Source organism: Salvia splendens, chromosome 18 (assembly GCF_004379255.2).
Source record: "Salvia splendens isolate huo1 chromosome 18, SspV2, whole genome shotgun sequence".
In the NCBI taxonomy this organism is placed as follows: Eukaryota; Viridiplantae; Streptophyta; class Magnoliopsida; order Lamiales; family Lamiaceae; genus Salvia; species Salvia splendens.
The window spans coordinates 5,498,593-5,518,446 of record NC_056049.1 but is presented as its reverse complement, the minus strand read 5'-3'; the positions used below and the strand labels follow the sequence as shown (position 1 = coordinate 5,518,446).

The 19,854-nt window shown below is 38.3% G+C and overlaps 2 protein-coding genes and 1 pseudogene across 2 annotated transcripts; 1 reads left to right on the top strand and 2 right to left on the bottom strand.

The window, feature by feature from the left end:
* Positions 1–737: 737 nt before the first annotated feature.
* Positions 738–1,585, bottom strand: LOC121777623 (50S ribosomal protein L7/L12-like). Its single transcript, XM_042174938.1, has one exon. The coding sequence runs from the start codon at positions 1,518–1,520 to the stop codon at positions 1,035–1,037; it is 486 nt and encodes a 161-aa protein (XP_042030872.1). The 5' UTR covers positions 1,521–1,585; the 3' UTR covers positions 738–1,034.
* A 2,792-nt stretch (positions 1,586–4,377) lies between these two features.
* Positions 4,378–8,707, top strand: LOC121776084 (annotated as a pseudogene).
* Positions 8,708–9,212: 505 nt separating this feature from the next.
* LOC121777545 (ADP-ribosylation factor-like protein 8a) lies at positions 9,213–11,713 on the bottom strand. Its single transcript, XM_042174834.1, has 7 exons — positions 11,597–11,713; positions 11,419–11,543; positions 10,526–10,607; positions 10,387–10,419; positions 10,181–10,302; positions 9,607–9,768; positions 9,213–9,535 (listed from the first exon to the last, which is right to left on the bottom strand). Exons 2-7 carry the CDS (start codon positions 11,454–11,456, stop codon positions 9,418–9,420), a joined length of 555 nt encoding a protein of 184 aa, XP_042030768.1. The 5' UTR covers positions 11,457–11,543; positions 11,597–11,713; the 3' UTR covers positions 9,213–9,417.
* Between the last annotated feature and the right edge of the window lie 8,141 nt (positions 11,714–19,854).

Genomic DNA, 19,854 nt, shown 5'->3' with positions numbered 1-19,854 from the left:
ACAAGTGATTCATGAAGAAAATAACACCAAGTGAAACGAAATACAACTCAAATTTTGCGACACCCCAAATCAAATGTCAAACAAGCCATATATATAGGCTGCTAAGGAACTCAGGTTTAATCCTATACGGAAAATTAACTCAAAGAATAAGAACAAAAAGATCATAAATAAAATTAAATTAACTATTTAATCTCATCTCAAATAAAAAACTCTACCCTGTTGTTCAACATTATGGAAAGTAAACATACCAACACATCCCTTCTAGGAGGAAAGCTGGCTGTGACAAATGTAAACTCTTACAGTAAATCGACTGCCCAGTCCTAATTCACCTGATTCTAGAAACTTCATGGTTTTGAAACAGAAAACAAGAAACGCAAGATATGGAGATTACCTGACTTAAACAGCTAAGTAAGCATCAACAAGAACAGAACTTCAACAAGAAGAAATATGATCACTCTGAAGCTTTTCAGAATTCAGAATTGGAAAATGTCCCTTTATTTTTCTGCATTAAGGCCACTCTGCACACAGAAACTTAGCAAAACCATATTTTTGAACATTCTTTGCTGGAGAAATAAACTATTTCAGGACAACACAGAGGCTCGAACGATAATCAGACCAAAATGCCTGAGCTAGATTTATATGGACTCACTGAATTCTCTAGTTATTCATGTTCCCACCACAATAAGGAAAAAAGAAACACGGCAATATCGAGAAAGCTCTGTTATGCAACACCAAGCAAATTGAAAATGCATTTATTCATAGATAGTGAACAGTAATAGCAATGACATGATTCTCAGTAATGCGAATATTCATTCACACTGAAGATATGATCTCGTCCAAAATTCCATCTTTTATAACTAAGATGAACTTGATAGAATTTATATGCTATTGCTTCGAATAACTGAGAAATCATTGAAGCAATGTTTCATTTCTATTCACGAATCAGAATGATCTAAATCAAAATTACTCATGTAACAAACTAACAATACGAAAATTGCTGCCAAGGAAAACTACCGAAATATTCAAATCTGGCCTCATTCCAACACCACAGTGGCGCCAATTTCCTTGAGCTTCGCCACGATTTTCTCCGCCTCCTCCTTGGTAACCCCTTTCTTCACCACAGCCGGTGTTTTCTCCACCAAATCTTTCGCCTCCTTCAACCCCAAATCAGTGAAAGATCTGATCTCCTTAATCACCTTAAGCTTAGCCGAAGCCTCGAATTTCTCCAATTTCACATCGAAAGCGGTCTTCTCTTTGGCGGCAGCAGCAGGGGCAGATGATCCGGGTGATGAAGGCGATTGCGCGGCGGGTGAGGCGGCGGCGCCGAACCGATTCAAGCCCATTTTGTGACGAAAGAGAATGACGTAATCATGGCGCTCGATCTTGTTGAGGCCAATCAGGTCCTCGGCAATTCGCTCGAGCTTTTGGGTTCGAGTCTCGACGGCGGTGCAGAGAGCCCGGTGGTAGAGCGACCTAGCGAGGGACATGGAGGGGATTTTTGAAACTATCGAGGACATCATGGGTAGGGCAAAATTTGGGGGTTTCACAGAGGCATTGACTCTCACAAGTCACAAGTAGGGTGAGGACGAAGCTGTGAGCCACCATAGGGTTAGGGTGTCCACTATAAGGTGGACACGCCCAATAGCCTCGCCCCAGTTTTTTGTCCATAGCCCCAATTTTTTGTCCATAGCCCCAAAATTTTATTTCCGCCACTATAATTGACAACTCCAATAGCCCCAAAATTTTATAATCAATTTTCATTTTTAAATATTTTTTTGTTTCAATCAAGTGTAATTTAAATAATCGCAGTGTAAATAACTAGAATACGAGGTAATTAGGCCGAATATTCGTTGTATTGCATACCGGTAAAATTATACAACGAATAATGAAAATAAAATACAACAACAAAACTCCGGCACCGTCTACTCGGTGTCGGAGTCGGCTTCCTCTTCTTCTTCTTCTTCTTCTTCTTCTTCTTCTTCTCCTCATCCTCCTCTCTCGCTGCTGCCGGTCGCGGTATCCCCAGGCGCATTATCAACCAACCCCAGTCGACTCTCAAGCCGATTGATGAGCCTCTTGTAGACGTTCTTGACGTACGGGTCAGTTTCCCCTGCGTATGACCTGCATACGTCTTGCAGTTGTTGCATCAACGTTACGTCTATGCTATTGGCCAATACCTCGTGGGGTTGCACCGTGGGCTGTGGGATTGGGGCAGACTGGGGGATGCGCGATCCGGATGCGGCCGCCGTTTGGCGGGAAGCACTTCTACCTCCTCTGGCTCTGCGGATAGAGGCCTGTTGTCCCATGGGCCGTCGTCGCCTAATGTGAGTCGCGGCTGGCTCTTCGACTTGCTCGTCGGACTGCTCGAACTCGTGCGAGCCGCTCCCACTGCTGTATTCCCCGGCAAGGTTGTGCCTTGTGCGCTTCGGGCCACCGGCTGTTTCCACCTCGTTCGCCACGATCGACCTGAATTTCGGACAATCCGGGAGGACAAGATACTCCTCCCACAAGGTGAACTTCGGCTGGCCCGTCTTGCGGTATTGGCCCTCCGACAGGGTCTTCACATCTTCTGCGCTTCTGCCACTCTCGGCGTGGCGAAGGTTGTTCTCGTATATGGACGCGAACAGCTTGGTAGCCCGCAGTATCCTACCGAACTTTTTTCGGATCTGTTCTGGGTCGCGCTTCTCGGCTCCGTCGGGCTTCAATTCCTCGTATGCCATCATGACGCGCCTCCAAAAGCTCCCCGACTCCTGATCGGTACCCACCACGGGGTCCGAAGTGATAGCATCCCACGCCTTCGCCACGGCAATGCTCTCGTCTTTGCTGTATGGCTTGCCGCGGCTGGACCCCTCGGGCTGATCACCGCTACCGCCGGGGCCACTGCCCTCGCTACTTGCAATGCCGGGGGAGCTGCCCGAGTGTCCACCGACGTTGCCGGTGCCACGACTGCCGCCTCCGCCCCTAGGGCCTCTGCCCCTACCGCCACCAAAGCCCCGGCTGCCGCCACCTCCTCGGGTCGGAACGGGTGTTTCCACCCGCGCTACCGGCGTATCTGGGATGCCGGTACTGAGCAGACCCAGCATAATATCAAATGCGTCTTGATCTGCTTCGGTGATCGGAGATTGGCTGGCTTGAAAAGGGGAACCCGGCCGCGCCAGGTGAAGCGCGTCTAGGTTGGGTCGGTAATCTCCAAAAGCGGAACGACTCAGATTCCGTTGTAAAGCGGGCGGCGTTGGTGAGGATCTCCACGACTGAGATGGAGGAAGGGGTGGACTCGATGCCCACGGTGGTGGAGATTGATTCCAACTCCAAGACTGTGACGGAACCGCATATCCGCCAAAACCCGATGCCGGCGAATGATGGGCCGACGGCTGAGATGGATTGCTGTCATATCCCGATTCCTCAGTGTCGGGTGATTCGTCGTCTCCTCGGTGCATTTTGTAGAGAGTGTTTTTGTAGAAAGTGGGTGTATGGATGTTGTGAAAATGGGAGTGGGGGAGGAGGGAGAGTGGTATTTATAGATATGAAAAACGAAAAAAAAAATATCGAACAATGCGGCTATAGCCGCGGCGGATTTCCGCCACTATAATAGCCGCGGCTATAGCCGCGCCTATACACTACACGCCGCGTCCTCGCCCCACTCGCGGCGAAGCCTCGTCCGCCGCCCTCCACCCCACCCCCCGCTTCCACCCTCGCGGCGGACACCCCATCCACTATAATCGCCGCGCCTTCCGCCCCGCCATCGCCCCGCTCGCGGCGACCGCCGCGTCCACCTTATAGTGGACGCTTTTAGGGTTCTAAGCTGGAATTATTATTATTATTATTATTTCCGATATTTTCTAGTGCTACATTTTTTTTGCTCATAAATAGGTTATCTTGTTCGTTAATTTTATTAATCAAACTAAATTGCTGATACTCCGACAATTTAAACTATACTACTCTAATTATAATCATTAATTTAAATGTCAGATTTTATTTATACTTTTATATAAATGATCACCTGTTTTGTAAAAAATCGACGTGTATTTGGAGATTGAAAATAAATTTTTGAATAAAACAAGTTATAATCAAATATAAAAGAAATAGACAAAATTAATTTACTGTTTTTAGTAAAAAATGTGACTTAAATTATTAAAAGTAAGACTTGTTAAAGTTAAGAGGATTGGAAATTTGTAATATCATTTTATATAAATGATCATTGGTTTATAGCAAGTTGATGTGAGTTCGAAGATTGGAAATAAATTCTTGAACAAAACAAGTTTTAATACTTACTACTTATAAATTAATAAATTGTAAAATAAATAGACAGTAAGATTTGTTAGAGGATAAAAAAGAAATATTAAAACTAAAATAAAGAATTTGGATGAATATGAATAACGAAAAGAAAATTCAACTCAAATGTCATAACTGGATTGAAGAATAGATTTTAGCGAGCTGTGAGTTGTGGCGTGATGATCTCCCAGTTCTTCGTTCTTTCGCAGAGAGGCGATAACATCGTCTTCCGAGACTGTATGTTCTTCTCTCTCTATTCGAAAATCGCACAGATTGTCTTGTTTCCATTTTGGTTAACGCGTTCAATGTAGGGTCCTATACACTTCAGCTCTCCGATTATTAGTATATTTAGTATCAGTATTCTCATCTGGCAATTGCTTTGAACTTTTTGCATTACATTCGGATTCATCTTACTCTTGATGTTCGTTTGATTTTTGAATTCAATATTTTCTAAAATTTTATGATCTGTTACTTGGACTGGAATCCGGATGGTATCCTAGTTAATAGGTGTAGATGAGGAGGATTTTTATTTGTATGACAATATTTCTTTGGAGTTTCATTGAGCTTCTAAAAATGTCTTGGTGTTGATTACTCTAATATATTTGGGCCGAATTATTGGTATGATCTTCTTCTCGCACCTGATGGAAGCTAGTTGTAAGTATGATCAGTCCATCTGATTGACCATGACTTTTTTGGGGGTCATAAACTGTGTCATATTTCATTAACCTTCCTAATGTTTTCTGTTTTGTTTTATATTTTGGATTTTTTTCTTCTTTTTTTCACCTGATTATAACGTTGCAAATATGCAGACCGTCGTGATGTACAGAAAGGAAGTGCAGATATTTTCTTCCGCAAAGTGAAGTTCTGGAAAGAGGATGGCAAAGAGGAAGCACCACCTGTCTTTGTGGGTATTTTTACTTTTTAGTGACACTTTGATATCTGTTTTTGATTAACAGAAGATTGATAGATTTCAATGAATAATAACACGAATGAGTTGTTTTTATCTATTTTGACATAGTGTGATTGAAGTGTGAAAGTTCATATCTTGATTTGGTTGTGTTTTGTTCAGCTTTATGTATTACGCCACATATGAAAGTAAAGCTAGAGTTCCACTACTAATTTTAATTTTGTTTCACACATTCATGAACAGAATCTGGATGGCATAAACTATTTCCACGTGAAGGTCGTTGGCCTGCTCTTTGTCGCAACCACAAGGACCAACTTGTCCCCTTCCTTAGCTTTAGAGCTTCTACAGAGGATAGCGCGTGCCATCAAAGATTACCTTGGAGTTCTTAGTGAAGAGTCTATGCGGAAAATTTTTGTGCTTGTCTATGAGCTGCTTGATGAAGTTATTGTAAGTACTATAAGCTAAAATACATGTTACTGTAGTTTTATGTTGCATGTTGCTGTTGCCCTAAGAATAATAAGACATGGACATTTTTATCCTTGTTATTTGATGTATTTTTGGGGGATCAATTTAATATTACCAAACTTCAACATTGAATTAAGACTTAAGAGGGAGGTAGAGGGATGCTTTTGTGACATCCCAGTGAATTTTCCTGATATTTGATAGGTCTTTTTATGTATAACCATTATATTTTTCTTGTTCATTTTTAAAATCCCTACAAATTTATATTTCTGGTTATGTACCAGTGCATATCTTCTGATGACAGGATTTTGGATATGTTCAAACGACATCTACTGAGGTATTGAAGTCTTATGTCTTCAATGAACCAATTGTAGTTGATGCTGCACGCTTGCCGAATCTGGGCCCTGCAGCCTTATTTATGGTATTATGTTTTATGATAAATGTGTAAGCAATTCAAAATATATATTTTCTTACAAATGCTTCAATGCTTCAGCTGAGTATGGCCTGGTTTAAGTATTCATGATCCTGATGGAAACTGTTTTGTTTATGCAGCAAGGAAATAAACGAATGCCTGGTACAGCTGTCACAAAATCAGTTGTGGCAAATGAACCGGGGGGTAGAAAAAGGGAGGAAATCTTTGTTGATATCATTGAGAAAATAAGTGTTACCTTTAGCTCCAGTGTAAGTGGCAGTTTATCCTGTGAACTTGCCTCTATACAGAAAAGATTCTCTTGATTGAAGCTACAAAGGATGAAACAGTAGAGGCTTAATCTTGTAATACTTCTTTATTGGTCAACATTTGGTATATTGTATCTTACTGTCTTGTTCTTGGGTTTTTATCATCTCTTGCTCAATGTGGAAGTCTTTAATATGTTATGTCACTTAAGTACTGACCTATACATGATCAAATGATGGTTAACAGGGATATGTATTGACTTCTGAAATTGATGGTACTATTCAAATGAAGAGTTATCTAACAGGAAACCCAGAAATCAGATTAGCTCTCAATGATGACCTACACATTGGAAGAGGCAGCGTACCCAGTTTTGGTAATCGCTTTGTTAATCTTTTTGGAATACCAGTCTTGATTCTATAATATTTGAAGGCACTTTATTAGCCATATCTAATGTCATCTGATTCGTTAAGACCATAATTCTGTTTTGACAGTCAGCTTTTGTATTTTGTAAGTCATAACCTTCATCTGCTGTGATAGTCTGTGACATCAGAGCATAGTACTTTTTTTATGCATAGGGTACAGTGGCTCTTCAGGGACAGGAGCAGTTATTCTGGATGATTGCAATTTTCACGAATCTGGTCATATGGATAATTTCGATGTAGACAGAACACTGAGTCTGGTGAGTGCTGTAGTTTGGCTTACAAGATTCTACTGTTATACATTAGTCTTTTGAGTTTATTCTCCCTAAAGAAACATTGTTTCGAATGTCTGATGTTACTTAGGTACCACCGGATGGGGAGTTTCCTGTCATGAATTATCGCATTACTCAGGAATTTAAGCCCCCCTTCACAATTAACACCTTAATTGAAGAAGCAGGATCATTTAAGGTATAGTTGATTAAAACTGCATTGAGTTGAAATTAAATCATTATTCATGTGTTTATTTAGATCTGTTATTTTTGGAATAGCAATCTTATGTATAGTGACAAGTGTTCAACCATTTGAAAATGGGAAGTTTTAATATATTTGTAAGTGGCGGTAGCTTCTTAAATTTTATTTTCTCTTGTTAGGCTGAGGTGATTCTGAAGATCCGTGCTGAGTTTCCTTTAAGCATCACTGCTAACACAATATTAATAGAGATGCCATTACCAACATATACAACGAGGTAAAATTCTGCATAGTACTACTTCTATGATAGAGTTGTTCATCACTGATACTATGATTTTGGTTGTTGCTTATCTTTTGGTTATCCACTCTCCCCTTTCACATGATTCATAGAGTGCTCAGTTTATGATTATAAGTATCCAGATGCATCAGTTAGTATTAGATTCTATAGACCTGGTTGTTGGATCTTTCCTTGACGAACATCTGTAGAATAAAATACTAAACAACACCTGTTGCTTTCCTACAGATTCAGTTCTACTTTTGCTCGTGAAATACTAAACAGCATATTTTTTGTGTATTGCATTTAGAGTCAATTTTGACTTGGAAGTTGGAACGCGGTATAGTTGGTCAGAATGCTGATTTCAAAGAATCGCAAAAGAAACTTGAATGGAATATTAAGAAGGTTACATCTCCTGCTACTGAATGATTCGTGCTTGAATTGTGTTTTGGTATTTATATTAATAGTAATCACATCTTTCAAAGTTGCTGCTAATAAGTGCTCATGTTCAACAGATTGTAGGGGGATCAGAACACACTCTAAAAGCAAAGCTAAACTTTTCACAGGAATTGCTTGGTATGTTTGTATAGCTTGTAAATTTATGCCTGATTTGATTACATGATCATGTATTGTCTTGCCTTTGGTTTCACAGGAAATATCACTAAAGAAGCCTGGCCTGTGAGCTTGACCTTCACAATACCTATGTACAACCCCTCAAGACTACAGGTAACGAAGGCACCCATTCCACTTCCTTCCTCTAGTTGTAGTAGGACTACTCTTCACAACTGTTTCATGCTATGCAATCGGTCCACACACAGATGAATAAATAAAATAAAGCCCAAATGGATTTACTAAAGTACGCAGTCATGTAATCGTTGTTAGTCACCATTTTTAGAGTCGTTTCTGAGTTCAAGCATTTTGGCTGCTGTGCTTTGATTAGATGATGCAAAGATGGTGAAGATAATAGTTTGTTGGTGAGTGTAACCAAGTGATGTGTGTGAGTACAGGTGAAATACTTGCAGATAGCAAAGAAGAGCAAAACTGCGAACCAGTATAGGTGGGTGACATACTACAGTGAGATCGATTTTATTAGACAATTCCCCTTCCTCTCTCTTTTTACTTTGTCACATTGAGGTGCATTTAGATCTTCGTATAAGAAAGTGGAGATTTTAACAATATTTTGTTTCTGGTAGTTATTAATATATCTCTTCTATACTTTTTCTTATTAATTTATTTGCAAATTTTGCGGAACAATTTTCACTTCATTTCTCTTTTATTCTCTCTCTTCGGAGTATTATTTATGTGAGACAATTTCTTAAATGAAATGACACTTTTATTTGCAAGTGATAAAATAAATTTAATTATTGATCATATAATTAAATTCGTGGATGAGCCTTATTTTATTTGTAAATGAAACTTCACCAAAGTAGAAAAAATGAAATGAATTCTTATTCGTACACAAAATTCTGCTTAAATGAAAATGATACTTATACTTCACGCGTAATAAAATGAATCAACCACAATTTTCTAGTAACAGCGAATTGACTTGCTATAATTTAAAATTGCTGATCAATTATTAGGTTAATGATATTTTTATTAAAAGCATAAAATGAACTATGGTTGGCTGGACTCTGGAGTGTCATCACCAATGTTTTGTGCAATTATATTTTTTTCACAGCACAAAACAAGAAGGTAGAGAGGAATAGATTGGCATCAAAGGCCAAAGAAAGAGAGTGACATAAGTTAGAGAATATAAAGCAAATGTGAGTTAACATATAATACACGGATAATTCAAATAGAAGAAGCAGACGCAGGCAACAGCAACCCATCGGCCACAAATAAATTGGTGCACTCAACAACAATAGCAAACTCCCACACAAAAAAATCTATAACACAACATAATGCACTTGCAGTTGCAGTAGGCACCTCAATCTTGTGCTCAGCTCTTTGACTTTGAATGCTTCACCAGCCAGTCAATCACTTGGTCGATGTTCATTGAGTTCTTGCAAGAGATCATGAAGCAGCACACTTCTCTGTCTGTGATCGACTTCAAACCCCTGCACCACCACCCACAGATTATAACACAATTCAACTAAATGGATGTCGATTCATCTCATGTTGCACGTACATTTGATCAGTCAATGCTTGTTTTGACAGGGCAGCAGCCTTGTCGATCTTGTTCCCCAAAACCAGCAATGGAATCCCGCTTAGAGATGGTTTGCTCAACAAATCGTGAAGTTCGCTTTTGGAGATACTGATATTATCAGGATCAGCAGCATCAACAACATAACTGCACCAAAATGCATGATATTAGTGACAAAATTAACATTTCTACAAGAAATCATAATGCATGAATGTTAAATTTTTGTTGCTAGCCTCTGACTTCCAAGAAGTTAAGAGGACTAGGGTGACAATCTCGGCTAAACTCAAACTAAGCAAACACAAGTAACTTGATTCACCGTCAGTCCAAACAGCAAGGTTTGGTTCTACGGCATGATAAATCAGAATTATACCTTTGATAACAGAACATTGGGGTTTTACGAATAAATTTGAGGATGTGCACAACTGAAGGAGCATAGACTGAACTTTAGCATCCAAAAGTTTTTTTCTAACTAAAATGCACAATTAGCAAAGGGATGAAATCATAATCAATGCTGCTGATAGGAAATTAGCGATGTAGACAAAAGTTACTGGTAGCATACACAATTGCAGAAACTGCACGGCAATATCGCTCCCACATACTCCTGAATCTGGGTTGGCCTCCAAGATCCCACAGCTTTATTGTGACATTCCCTTTAGTGACTTTCCGCATATTAAATCCTACCTGAAGCACCACGACAGAATTCCATAAGTAAATATGAACGTTTTAGGTGTAGCTGTTAAAAAATCAAGAAGGAAATAAACTTACCGTAGGGATCATATCTTCACTGTATCCACCAGTCTAGACACACAAAGGAAAAATAAATCAACAAGGATTGACCAAATAAAGAATTATCAATGAGAGCCACAAAGATTCATCCCAAAGAAAGGGTACAATATATACTTACAGCAACAACATTTACAAGCGAAGTTTTACCAGCATTCTGAAGACCTATAAGAGACAGTTCCATTTCTTGCTTGAAGAAAAGGCTGCATCACATGATTATTTGTGAGTCAACATCCTTAATGCAAGAGATAATTCTGAATTTCAAGATACTCTATACAACACCTTTGTGGATATTTCTACACTACTAGTGGTAGTTAATTATATCTCTGTTGGACCAGCACACATGGCTGAAAAGAGCATCAATTTATTGTGCAAACAAGATGTTTGTAGTGATTTTACAAGAAAACACTCCCAAAATAGCATGTGTAACAAGAATTTGTCAAACCACCATGCTTAAAGTTTGGAAACTAATGCTCCAAGGGTGAGTTATGGAACATGGCATTAGAAAACTCAATAATTGCCTTTATTTAGAGATTGTACAAAGCAACAGTCTCGGTTAATTCAAAGGATAGCTTTAAAAGATTAATCTTTTTGTATAAGAAGCATCGTTTTGGCACTTCAATGAATATTAGAAACATCAAAAGATTGAATGTCCTCTTACTCAAGAAGGGATTGAACTCCAGAGAAATAAATAAACATAATTATATCTCTACTGCGATCAAAATGTCTTTAATCTTGACAAAAAAAACAAAAAGGTTAGAGACTAAAAAGCCAAAAGGCCACAAAACAGAGCAACAACCAATGCAAAAACTGAAGCCAATGGATAAAATTTCCAAGCTAAAGATTAAAAAAAACATTCTTTTTCAGGAAAAAGGGAACACACACAACACAAGCACAACCCACCGATCAAATTCATCCAAAATCATCCACACACACCAAAAAAAATTCATTCATGATTCACAACATATTCTTTCTACATCTGGAAAATGTTAAAAAAATGGACAATGAGAAAACCTTCTAAGCCAATTGAGAAAAGCTTCCCAGAGACCCATTGGTACGATTGATGGATCGCGAGGACTCGAAAACGAAACAGATCTTTAATCTGTCTTCTCCCAATTGACCACTCCCCAAATAGTTCCCTTTCCTTTTTTCCTGTATCCTTTCCTAACCTAAAACCAGAGCAATTTTCCGCCTTCACAGCAACGATTTATGGGATTCCTGTGTACCACAAATAGTAGAACCCAATAACAACATAATTTATTCGAGCAAAGCTCAACGCCCCTCAATTTCCCATGAATTATACTTGTGCCCCGCGGAGTTTTGGGGCGGGCAGCTCTTTTTCGCTGTGTGATTGATTAACGGTGGACCAATCATGAGAATGGGGTGGCAAAAGGCCATCCTCCAGTTTCACTCGCTAGATTAGCGCGTGTGGATACGTGCTCAATTGTTTGGAGATGTGAGTACCACGCGCTCTTGGTCGTGGCTGCACGTTGATTGCGTTACCTTGGCTGCTTCTCATTGGCTATAGCGTTATTTTAATGGAAGGGTGGCCCACAGCTTTCTACTCACTTTGATATTTGGGGTTTGATTTTATCTGGTTTCAAATATCCGAATTTTATATTCATGGGGTATGCATGGCCACTCCACGTATGATGGATGACAAGGAAATTCTAGTTTCAAATTCATTTGGTATTCATTGGCACTCCACCAAGAGCATCCGCAATGGCGGACGTCGACACGAAATTCCCACGGATTTGACGGAATTTTGTGGCGGACGTCCGCCATTAGGCCACACACGCGCGGATACGGAATTCGCATGAGGACGTCGCAGGTCCGCGCCCTTCCGCGGAATTCCGTCCTGAAGTCCGCCATTGCGTGGACTGTCACGGAATTCGGCAAGGAATTCCGATTTTTGCATTTAATTATTTTTTTATTTTCTATAAATACGTCTCGTTGAACTTCATTTCATCAGCACCACTTGTTTTAACGAGTATCTATCTCTCTAAATACATTTCTTTTGAATCATCAATGGAGCACCACGATAGCGATTCTTCTCCCACCTCGGGCGATACACCGGCGCCGCATTTTCCCATCGGCAGGAGTACGCACTTTTCCCAGTCGATGTCCCAAATGCCGGGGATGCTGCCCTGACTCAACTTATTTTAACACAAGAAATTCCCGCAAGTGTACGGGGCTAGTGTAGCACAAAGTAAGCAAGAGTATCGTATCCCACAGAGACAAATTGTGTAAACTCAAGTACCACGAACCGATTTCAACTACTATTTAGACAAAGCAAATGTTTGGTTTTGATATTTAACTATTAAACATAAACAAAGTAAAACAAAAGACAAAAGATAAAGTTCCAAATAAGAGAACGAGGTGGAGCTTTGGATCCGACTACAATACCCACAATGTAAACAACTCAACAACTTTGATTACCCGTTGAAGTCTCTAGGATTAGTAGGACAATCGCTATTCTAGGCTAAGCCCCCTCTCGAGTGCACTCAACCCGTTGATTAACTATTAATATTGAAGTCTCCTTCTAATACTTCACAATTAACTCCTATACACAAAAGATTCAAGCCCTCACTTTAGAATTCCTTCTCTCGAATGCAAATTATCTAGGTGTTGTTCATTCTTTTATCAATCCTAATTAGGTATCTCTCGATTACTCAAAACTAGGTCAAAATATCCAATTGTTAGCTAGGCAATTGAATTGAAAGGCACAAGAATGAAGCAAAATAATCACAAGAGCATAGGTAATCAAAAGCTATTGAATTAATCACAAGTGTTCATTGTAGTCCTCACCAAAACTCTACAAATGATTTAGCTACTCATATTCAACTCAAAAACATAAGAATAAACCATAGTCATTGAATAAAACATGAAAACCAATGAAAATACTCCCAAGGGTGGATTGAACGGAAATTCGTCTTCGTCTTCAATCTTGTTGAGGATCGGGACGCCTTTCCTCTCAATTCCACTCTCCAAACCTTCAAAAGCTGCTATGGGGCGTGTATGATGTGTTGAGGTCGAAAACCTAGGTCTCCTTTTATACCCAGGGCAGAAATAATAGCAATTTCAATCTCGCAGAACACATCGCCCGACCGGGCGATTTTAAGTCGCCAAAACGCCCGGTCGGGCGAACTTTCTGGAGTTCGCGACCAAAACGCCCGGTTGGGCGTTTTCCCCTTAAAAATCACCCGGTCGGGCGTTTTCCCCTTAAAATTGCCCGGTTGGGCGTTTTCTCTGGAATCCTCTAAAAGCATTGTCTTCGTCTTCGAAAGGGCTTCGCATGAGTATCTTGCACGCCCTCATCGGAGTCCGGATGAGAGAGTTATGGCTATTATACGAAAGTCGGGCATTGAAGCGCGCCCGGTCAGGCGATTCTTCCTTCAAGCTCGTTTTCAAGTCATTTTCACCTGTTTTAGCTCCAAACACTCGACAAACTTGTCAAAACACTTATGTAGTGGATAATGGATGTAAACTCAAGTAGTATGCTACAAAAACACTGAAATGTTCACGTTAAACATCCAAAATACATGCTAAACCACGAGTTTATCATGCCCCAATCTCAAATGCCATCGGGCATGATGCCGGGGTACTACAACATGTACCCACAGTGGTATGGGATGATGCCTCAGATGCAGGGGGTGATGCCTCAGATGCCGGGGGTGATGCCCCAGATGCCGGGGATGATACTCCAGATGCCGGGGATGATGCCTCAGATGTCGGGGATGATGCCCCAATCTCAAATGCCATCGGGCATGATGCATGGATCGTCTGGCGCTCCGGGGGGGAGTAGGCCGTCGGTCCCCCAATCGCCGGTGGACAACGTCTATCGGCCCTTTATGGACTTACTGTCGACGGATAACCCGGTGAGTCCTCCTCTTGAGACTCAGTCTCGTTCGAGGAGTTGGAGCTTTCTCCGGCCCGGGAGACTCCGTCGGCGACAAAGAGAGGGGGGAGACCAGGGCGAGGGAGGGGCAGGGGACGGGGCGTCCCTACGTACGCTGCTGACGTGGGGGAGGGATCCAGCCGGCCCAAGCGGACCATCTGGAGCTCAGACAAGTGTGTCGCGCTAGCGAAGGCGTGGATCAGTGTGGTTGGGGATCCATACGTCGGGGCGAACCAACACATCGACCGGATGTGGTGGCGCATTAGCCAGAGCTACATCGAGTTCAAACCAGCGGCGGGGAAGCCCCACAACTCCGAGCAATGCCGGAAACAGTGGGATCGGTTGAAGAAGCCGCTCAGCCGATTTGCCGGCATTTACGCAAACAACCTCCACTTGGCAACCAGCGGCATGTCCGCCGAGGATGTGAAGCTGCTGTCTCACCAGTAGTTCCCCGACTCTGAAAAGGGCTTCGGAGCATTCAATTATTGGGATGTGTATCTCGCGGTTCATGATTCGCCCAAGTTCAGTGCGGGTGTGGAATTTGGCTGGCCGAAGCGGACGAGGATCAGCGCATCCGGAGATTACAGCAGCAATGATGGTTCCACTGAACTCCCCCCCGGCCGATTCAGAGTTCCCCACTCCCACATCCTCCGCCACGCCGTCGTCGCCCCTGTTGGGCAAAGGGCTGCGGCGCGTTTGTCGAGCCACCCAGAATGAGCCGGATCCCGACAACCCCTCATATGCCCGCATCGCCGCACACGACGCCTTGTTACGTGTGATGTAGGAATGGCGCTCGGCGACCAACCCCCACTACAAGCGGCAGCTTAGACCCGTCATCAACAGTATGCGCCGCGACTTGGGGTTCGGCGGCGGCAAGTGACGGCGAGGGAACCGGCGGTGATGGATCCGAGGAGTGACAGGCCGGTTTTTATTTTAAAAATAATGTACTTTTTTTAAATTAATTATATATTTTTTTTAATTAAGTATGTTTTTTTAAAATAAAGTGTGGTCGTTTTCTCCGTATTCGCGTCGAAATTTTAATTCCGTAAATTATTTACTTCCGGAAATTGGTTAATTTGTGAATTTGTGAATTTTTTAATGTGGGAATTCCGTCGGGAATTCCGCATGAGAATTTCACCACTGTGCAGTGGGAAGTCCTTATGACGTGGCAGAGCAGTGGGAAGTCCTTATGACGTGGCAGTGGGAATTCCGCGGGGAAGGGCACCGGGACATCCGCACCACTGCGGATGCCCTAATTGGTCTTAATTTACTTTGTTGTACATATTTGTTTGTCAAAATTTATCTGGAGAATTAATTAATTAGTGTTTAAGTTTTGGTGATAAATTTCTAAAGAGAGAACGTCATTTTTGGTCAACGAACTTTGCCAAAGTATCATTTTAGGTCCGTGAACTTTGAAAATATCATTTTAGGTCCGTGAACTTTGAGTTAGTATCATTTGAGGTACTTTTTACTATTTTCAAGTTTCTTTGGACGAAAAAACCCTCAATACCTTAAAATGTATATATTTTTAATAAATTTATCATATACTCATATTTTTTTATAAATATTTTTACAATATATTTTTGACAAATTTTCAAAATATAATTTGACCTTAAATATTATCACTTAATTTTGTGACATGCAAGTAAAATTGCTTCTTCAATTTTGTATATTATTTTAAAAAAAAATTGAATAAAGAACTTTCTTTAATAATAAAAAATTGAATAAAGATCTTTTTATAAATATCTTTACAATATATTTTTGACAAATTTTCTAAATATAATTTGACCTTCAATATTATCATTTAATTTTGTGACAAGAAAAGATCTTTATTCAATTTTTTATTATTAAAGAAAAGTTCTTTATTCAATTTTTTAAAAAATTAATATAAAAAATTGAAGAAGCAATTTTACTTGCATGTCACAAAATTAAGTGATACATAATATTTAAGGTCAAATTATTCAGAAAATTTGTCAAAAATATATTGTAAAGATATTTATAAAAAATTATGAGTATATATGATAAATTTATTAAAAATATATACACTTTAAGGTATTGAGGGTATTTTCGTCCAAAAAAACTTGGAAATAGTAAAAAGTACATCAAATGATACTAACTCAAAGTTCACGGACCTAAAATGATATTTTCAAAGTTCACGGACCTAAAATGATACTTTGGCAAAGTTTGTGTACCAAAAATGATGTTCCCTCATTTCTAAATTAGAAAAAAAAAACAGTAATCAAAATCCTAAAAATAAAATAGTGCAATTTTATAGGATTCCGATTTCCTAGGTTTTTTAGGTATTTTATTTTTCCCAATTTTAGAATTCTTATATATTAAATTTATTTTTATTTTATCATTTTATACACCTATAATAATAATAATTAATACTATTATTATGTTATAAAGTAATAATTAATTAAATAAATCTTACTGTAAGTTTAAAACTGTGAACCGTACTCCTACTAAATAATAGTAATAAAACAACATATTATTATTATTATTATTATTATTATTATTATTATTATTATTATACCTATTAGTGTTATTATTGTTAGTTTATTGAACATGCAATATTGTAAAACAGATAAATGCTATTGAATAGCACTCTTAGACTATCCACATGACATTTTTAATCTTATAAGTTTCAATCTATGGATTGCATCTAAATCATAGTTATAAAAACATCAGATAAAGTACAATTATTATATAGGTACACAAAAGTAACATATGTATAATTAGGGGTGCATTATAATGATAACCCCAATTTCTGTAATAATCCTATAACTAAATCTGGATCACACATTTTTAAAATCACGTGGTCTAGATTCAAACTTAGATTTACTTCATAAAAAAAAGCGCGGGGGGTCATTTCGCTCATGATAAAATTTACGTATCCAAATTTCGCTCATTTTATCAGTCAGTCAAAAGTATCATTTTATCAACTCAGAGTATCATTCTATCCGGCAAAACTATCATTCTATGCAATAAACCTAACATATATCATTTTATCATTTTATCAGTCAGTCAAAAGTATCATTTTATCAACTCAGAGTATCATTCTATCCGGCAAAACTATCATTCTATGAAATAAACCTATCATTTTATCACAAAGCAGTAAACGTATCATTTTATCAATTTAGAGTATCATTTTTATAAGGTTACTGTCATTTTATCCGCTTAGATTATCATTTTATAAGGTAAAAGTATCATTTTATTAAACAAAAATGTCATTTTATACACAAAAATACCTATCATTCTATCGGCTGAAAGTATCATTCTACCTGGCAAAACTATCATTCTATCGGCTGGAAGTATCATTCTATCCGGCAAAACTATCATTTTATCGGTTTTATGTCATTTTGTCACGTTAAAGTATCATTTTATCAGCTTATATGCAATTTCTTCAGCTAAACTATCATTTTTATAAGGTTACTGTCATTTTATCCGCTTAGAATATCATTTTATCAGGTAAAAATATCATTTTATTAAACAAAAATGTCATTTTATACACCAAAAATACATATCATTCTATCGGCAGAAAGTATCATTCTACACGGCAAAACTATCATTCTATCGGCTGAAAATATCATTCTATTCGGCAAAACTATCATTTTATTAGTTTTATGTCATTTTCTCATGTTAAAGTATCATTTTATCAGTTTATATGCAATTTCTTCAGCTAAACTATCATTTTTATAAGCTAACTGTCATTTTATCCGCTTAGATTATCATTTTATCAGGTAAAAGTATCATTTTATTAAACAAAAATGTCATTTTATACACCAAAAATACATATCATTCTATCGGCTGAAAGTGTCATTCTACCCGGCAAAACTATCATTCTATCGGCTGAAAGTATCATTCTATCCGGTAAAACTATCATTTTATCAGTTTCATGTCATTTTGTCACGTTAAAGTATCATTTTATCAGCTTATATGCAATTTCTTCAACTAAACAATCATTTTTATAAGCTAACTGTCATTTTATCCGCTTAGATTATCATTTTATCAGGTAAAAGTATCATTTTATTAAACAAAAATGTCATTTTATAGACGAAAAAATACCTATCATTCTATCGGCTGAAAGTATCATTATACCAGGCAAAACTATCATTCTATCGGCTGAAAGTATCATTCTATCCAGCAAAACTATCATTTTATCAGTTTTATGTCATTTTGTCACGTTAAAGTATCATCTTAACACAAAAACGGCAATACATAATTTAATTAAATAAGAATTTCAGTACATCAGAAACATACACCAATCGACAGCTAATATTCATCAAAAATCAAATTCAATACATGAAGCAAAACAATCAATAAAATAAAATATGAACACAATCAATAAGCTAAATAATAGATCATGATTGTTACCTTCGTTATTTGCTACGTTCTCCATCGAAGCAAATTCTGACAACTATTGAACAGATAATCAATGAAAATCTGGAGATTATGGAATAATGAACCAAATCGGAAGGAAATCTGGATTCTATTGAAATAACCGGAAGGAAATCTCTATGGAAATAATCGGAAGGAAATCTGGAGTCTATGGAAATAATCGGAAGGAAATCTGGAGATTATGGAAATCTGAAACCAAATCGCGGAGAATAAGAAAGAATCGAACTGAGAAAGAGAGAAAGAATGGAGCGAAATTCAAAAATTTAAATGAGCGAAATGACATATTTACCCCCGCGTCTTTTTTTTATGAAGTAAATCTAAGTTTGAATCTCAACCGCATGATTAGAAATATGTGTGGTCCAGATTTGGTTATATTGTTATTACGATATTTAGGGGTTATCATATGATCACAACTCTCTCTCTCTCTCTCTATATATATATATATATATATAGGGGTGCATTATAATGATAACCCCAATTTCCGTAATAACCCTATAACTAAATCTGGACCACACATTTTTAAAATCACGTGGTCTAGATTCAAACTTAGATTTACTTCATAAAAAAAAGCGCGGGGGTAAATATGCCATTTCGCTCATGATAAAAATTTACGTATCCAAATTTCGCTCATTTAATTTCTGAATTTCACTCATTTTATCATTTTATCAGTCAGTCAAAAGTATCATTTTATCAACTCAGAGTATCATTCTATCCGGCAAAACTATCATTCTATGCAATAAACCTAACATATATCATTTTATCATTTTATTAGTCAGTCAAAAGTATCATTTTATCAACTCAGAGTATAATTCTATCTGGCAAAACTATCATTCTATGAAATAAACCTATCATTTTATCACAAAGCAGTAAACGTATCATTTTATCAACTCAGAATATCATTTTTATAAGGTTACTGTCATTTTATCCGCTTAGATTATCATTTTATCAGGTAAAAGTATCATTTTATTAAACAAAAATGTCATTTTATACACCAAAAATACCTATCATTCTATCGGCTGAAAGTATCATTCTACCCGGCAAAACTATCATTCTATCGGCTGAAAGTATCATTCTATCCGGCAAAACTATCATTTTATCAGCTTTATGTCATTTTGTCACGTTAAAGTATCATTTTATCAGCTTATATGTAA

Coding starts and splice junctions, on each gene's coding strand:
- LOC121777545 (XM_042174834.1), bottom strand. CDS start 11,456: ATGGGTCTCTGGGAAGCTTTTCTCAATTGGCTTAGAAG. Junction 10,420..10,525: donor CGCTTGTAAATGTTGTTGCT/GTAAGTATATAT, acceptor TTGTGTGTCTAG/ACTGGTGGATACAGTGAAGA. Junction 9,536..9,606: donor CAAGCATTGACTGATCAAAT/GTACGTGCAACA, acceptor GTGGTGGTGCAG/GGGTTTGAAGTCGATCACAG.
- LOC121777623 (XM_042174938.1), bottom strand. CDS start 1,520: ATGATGTCCTCGATAGTTTCAAAAATCCCCTCCATGTCCCTCGCTAGG.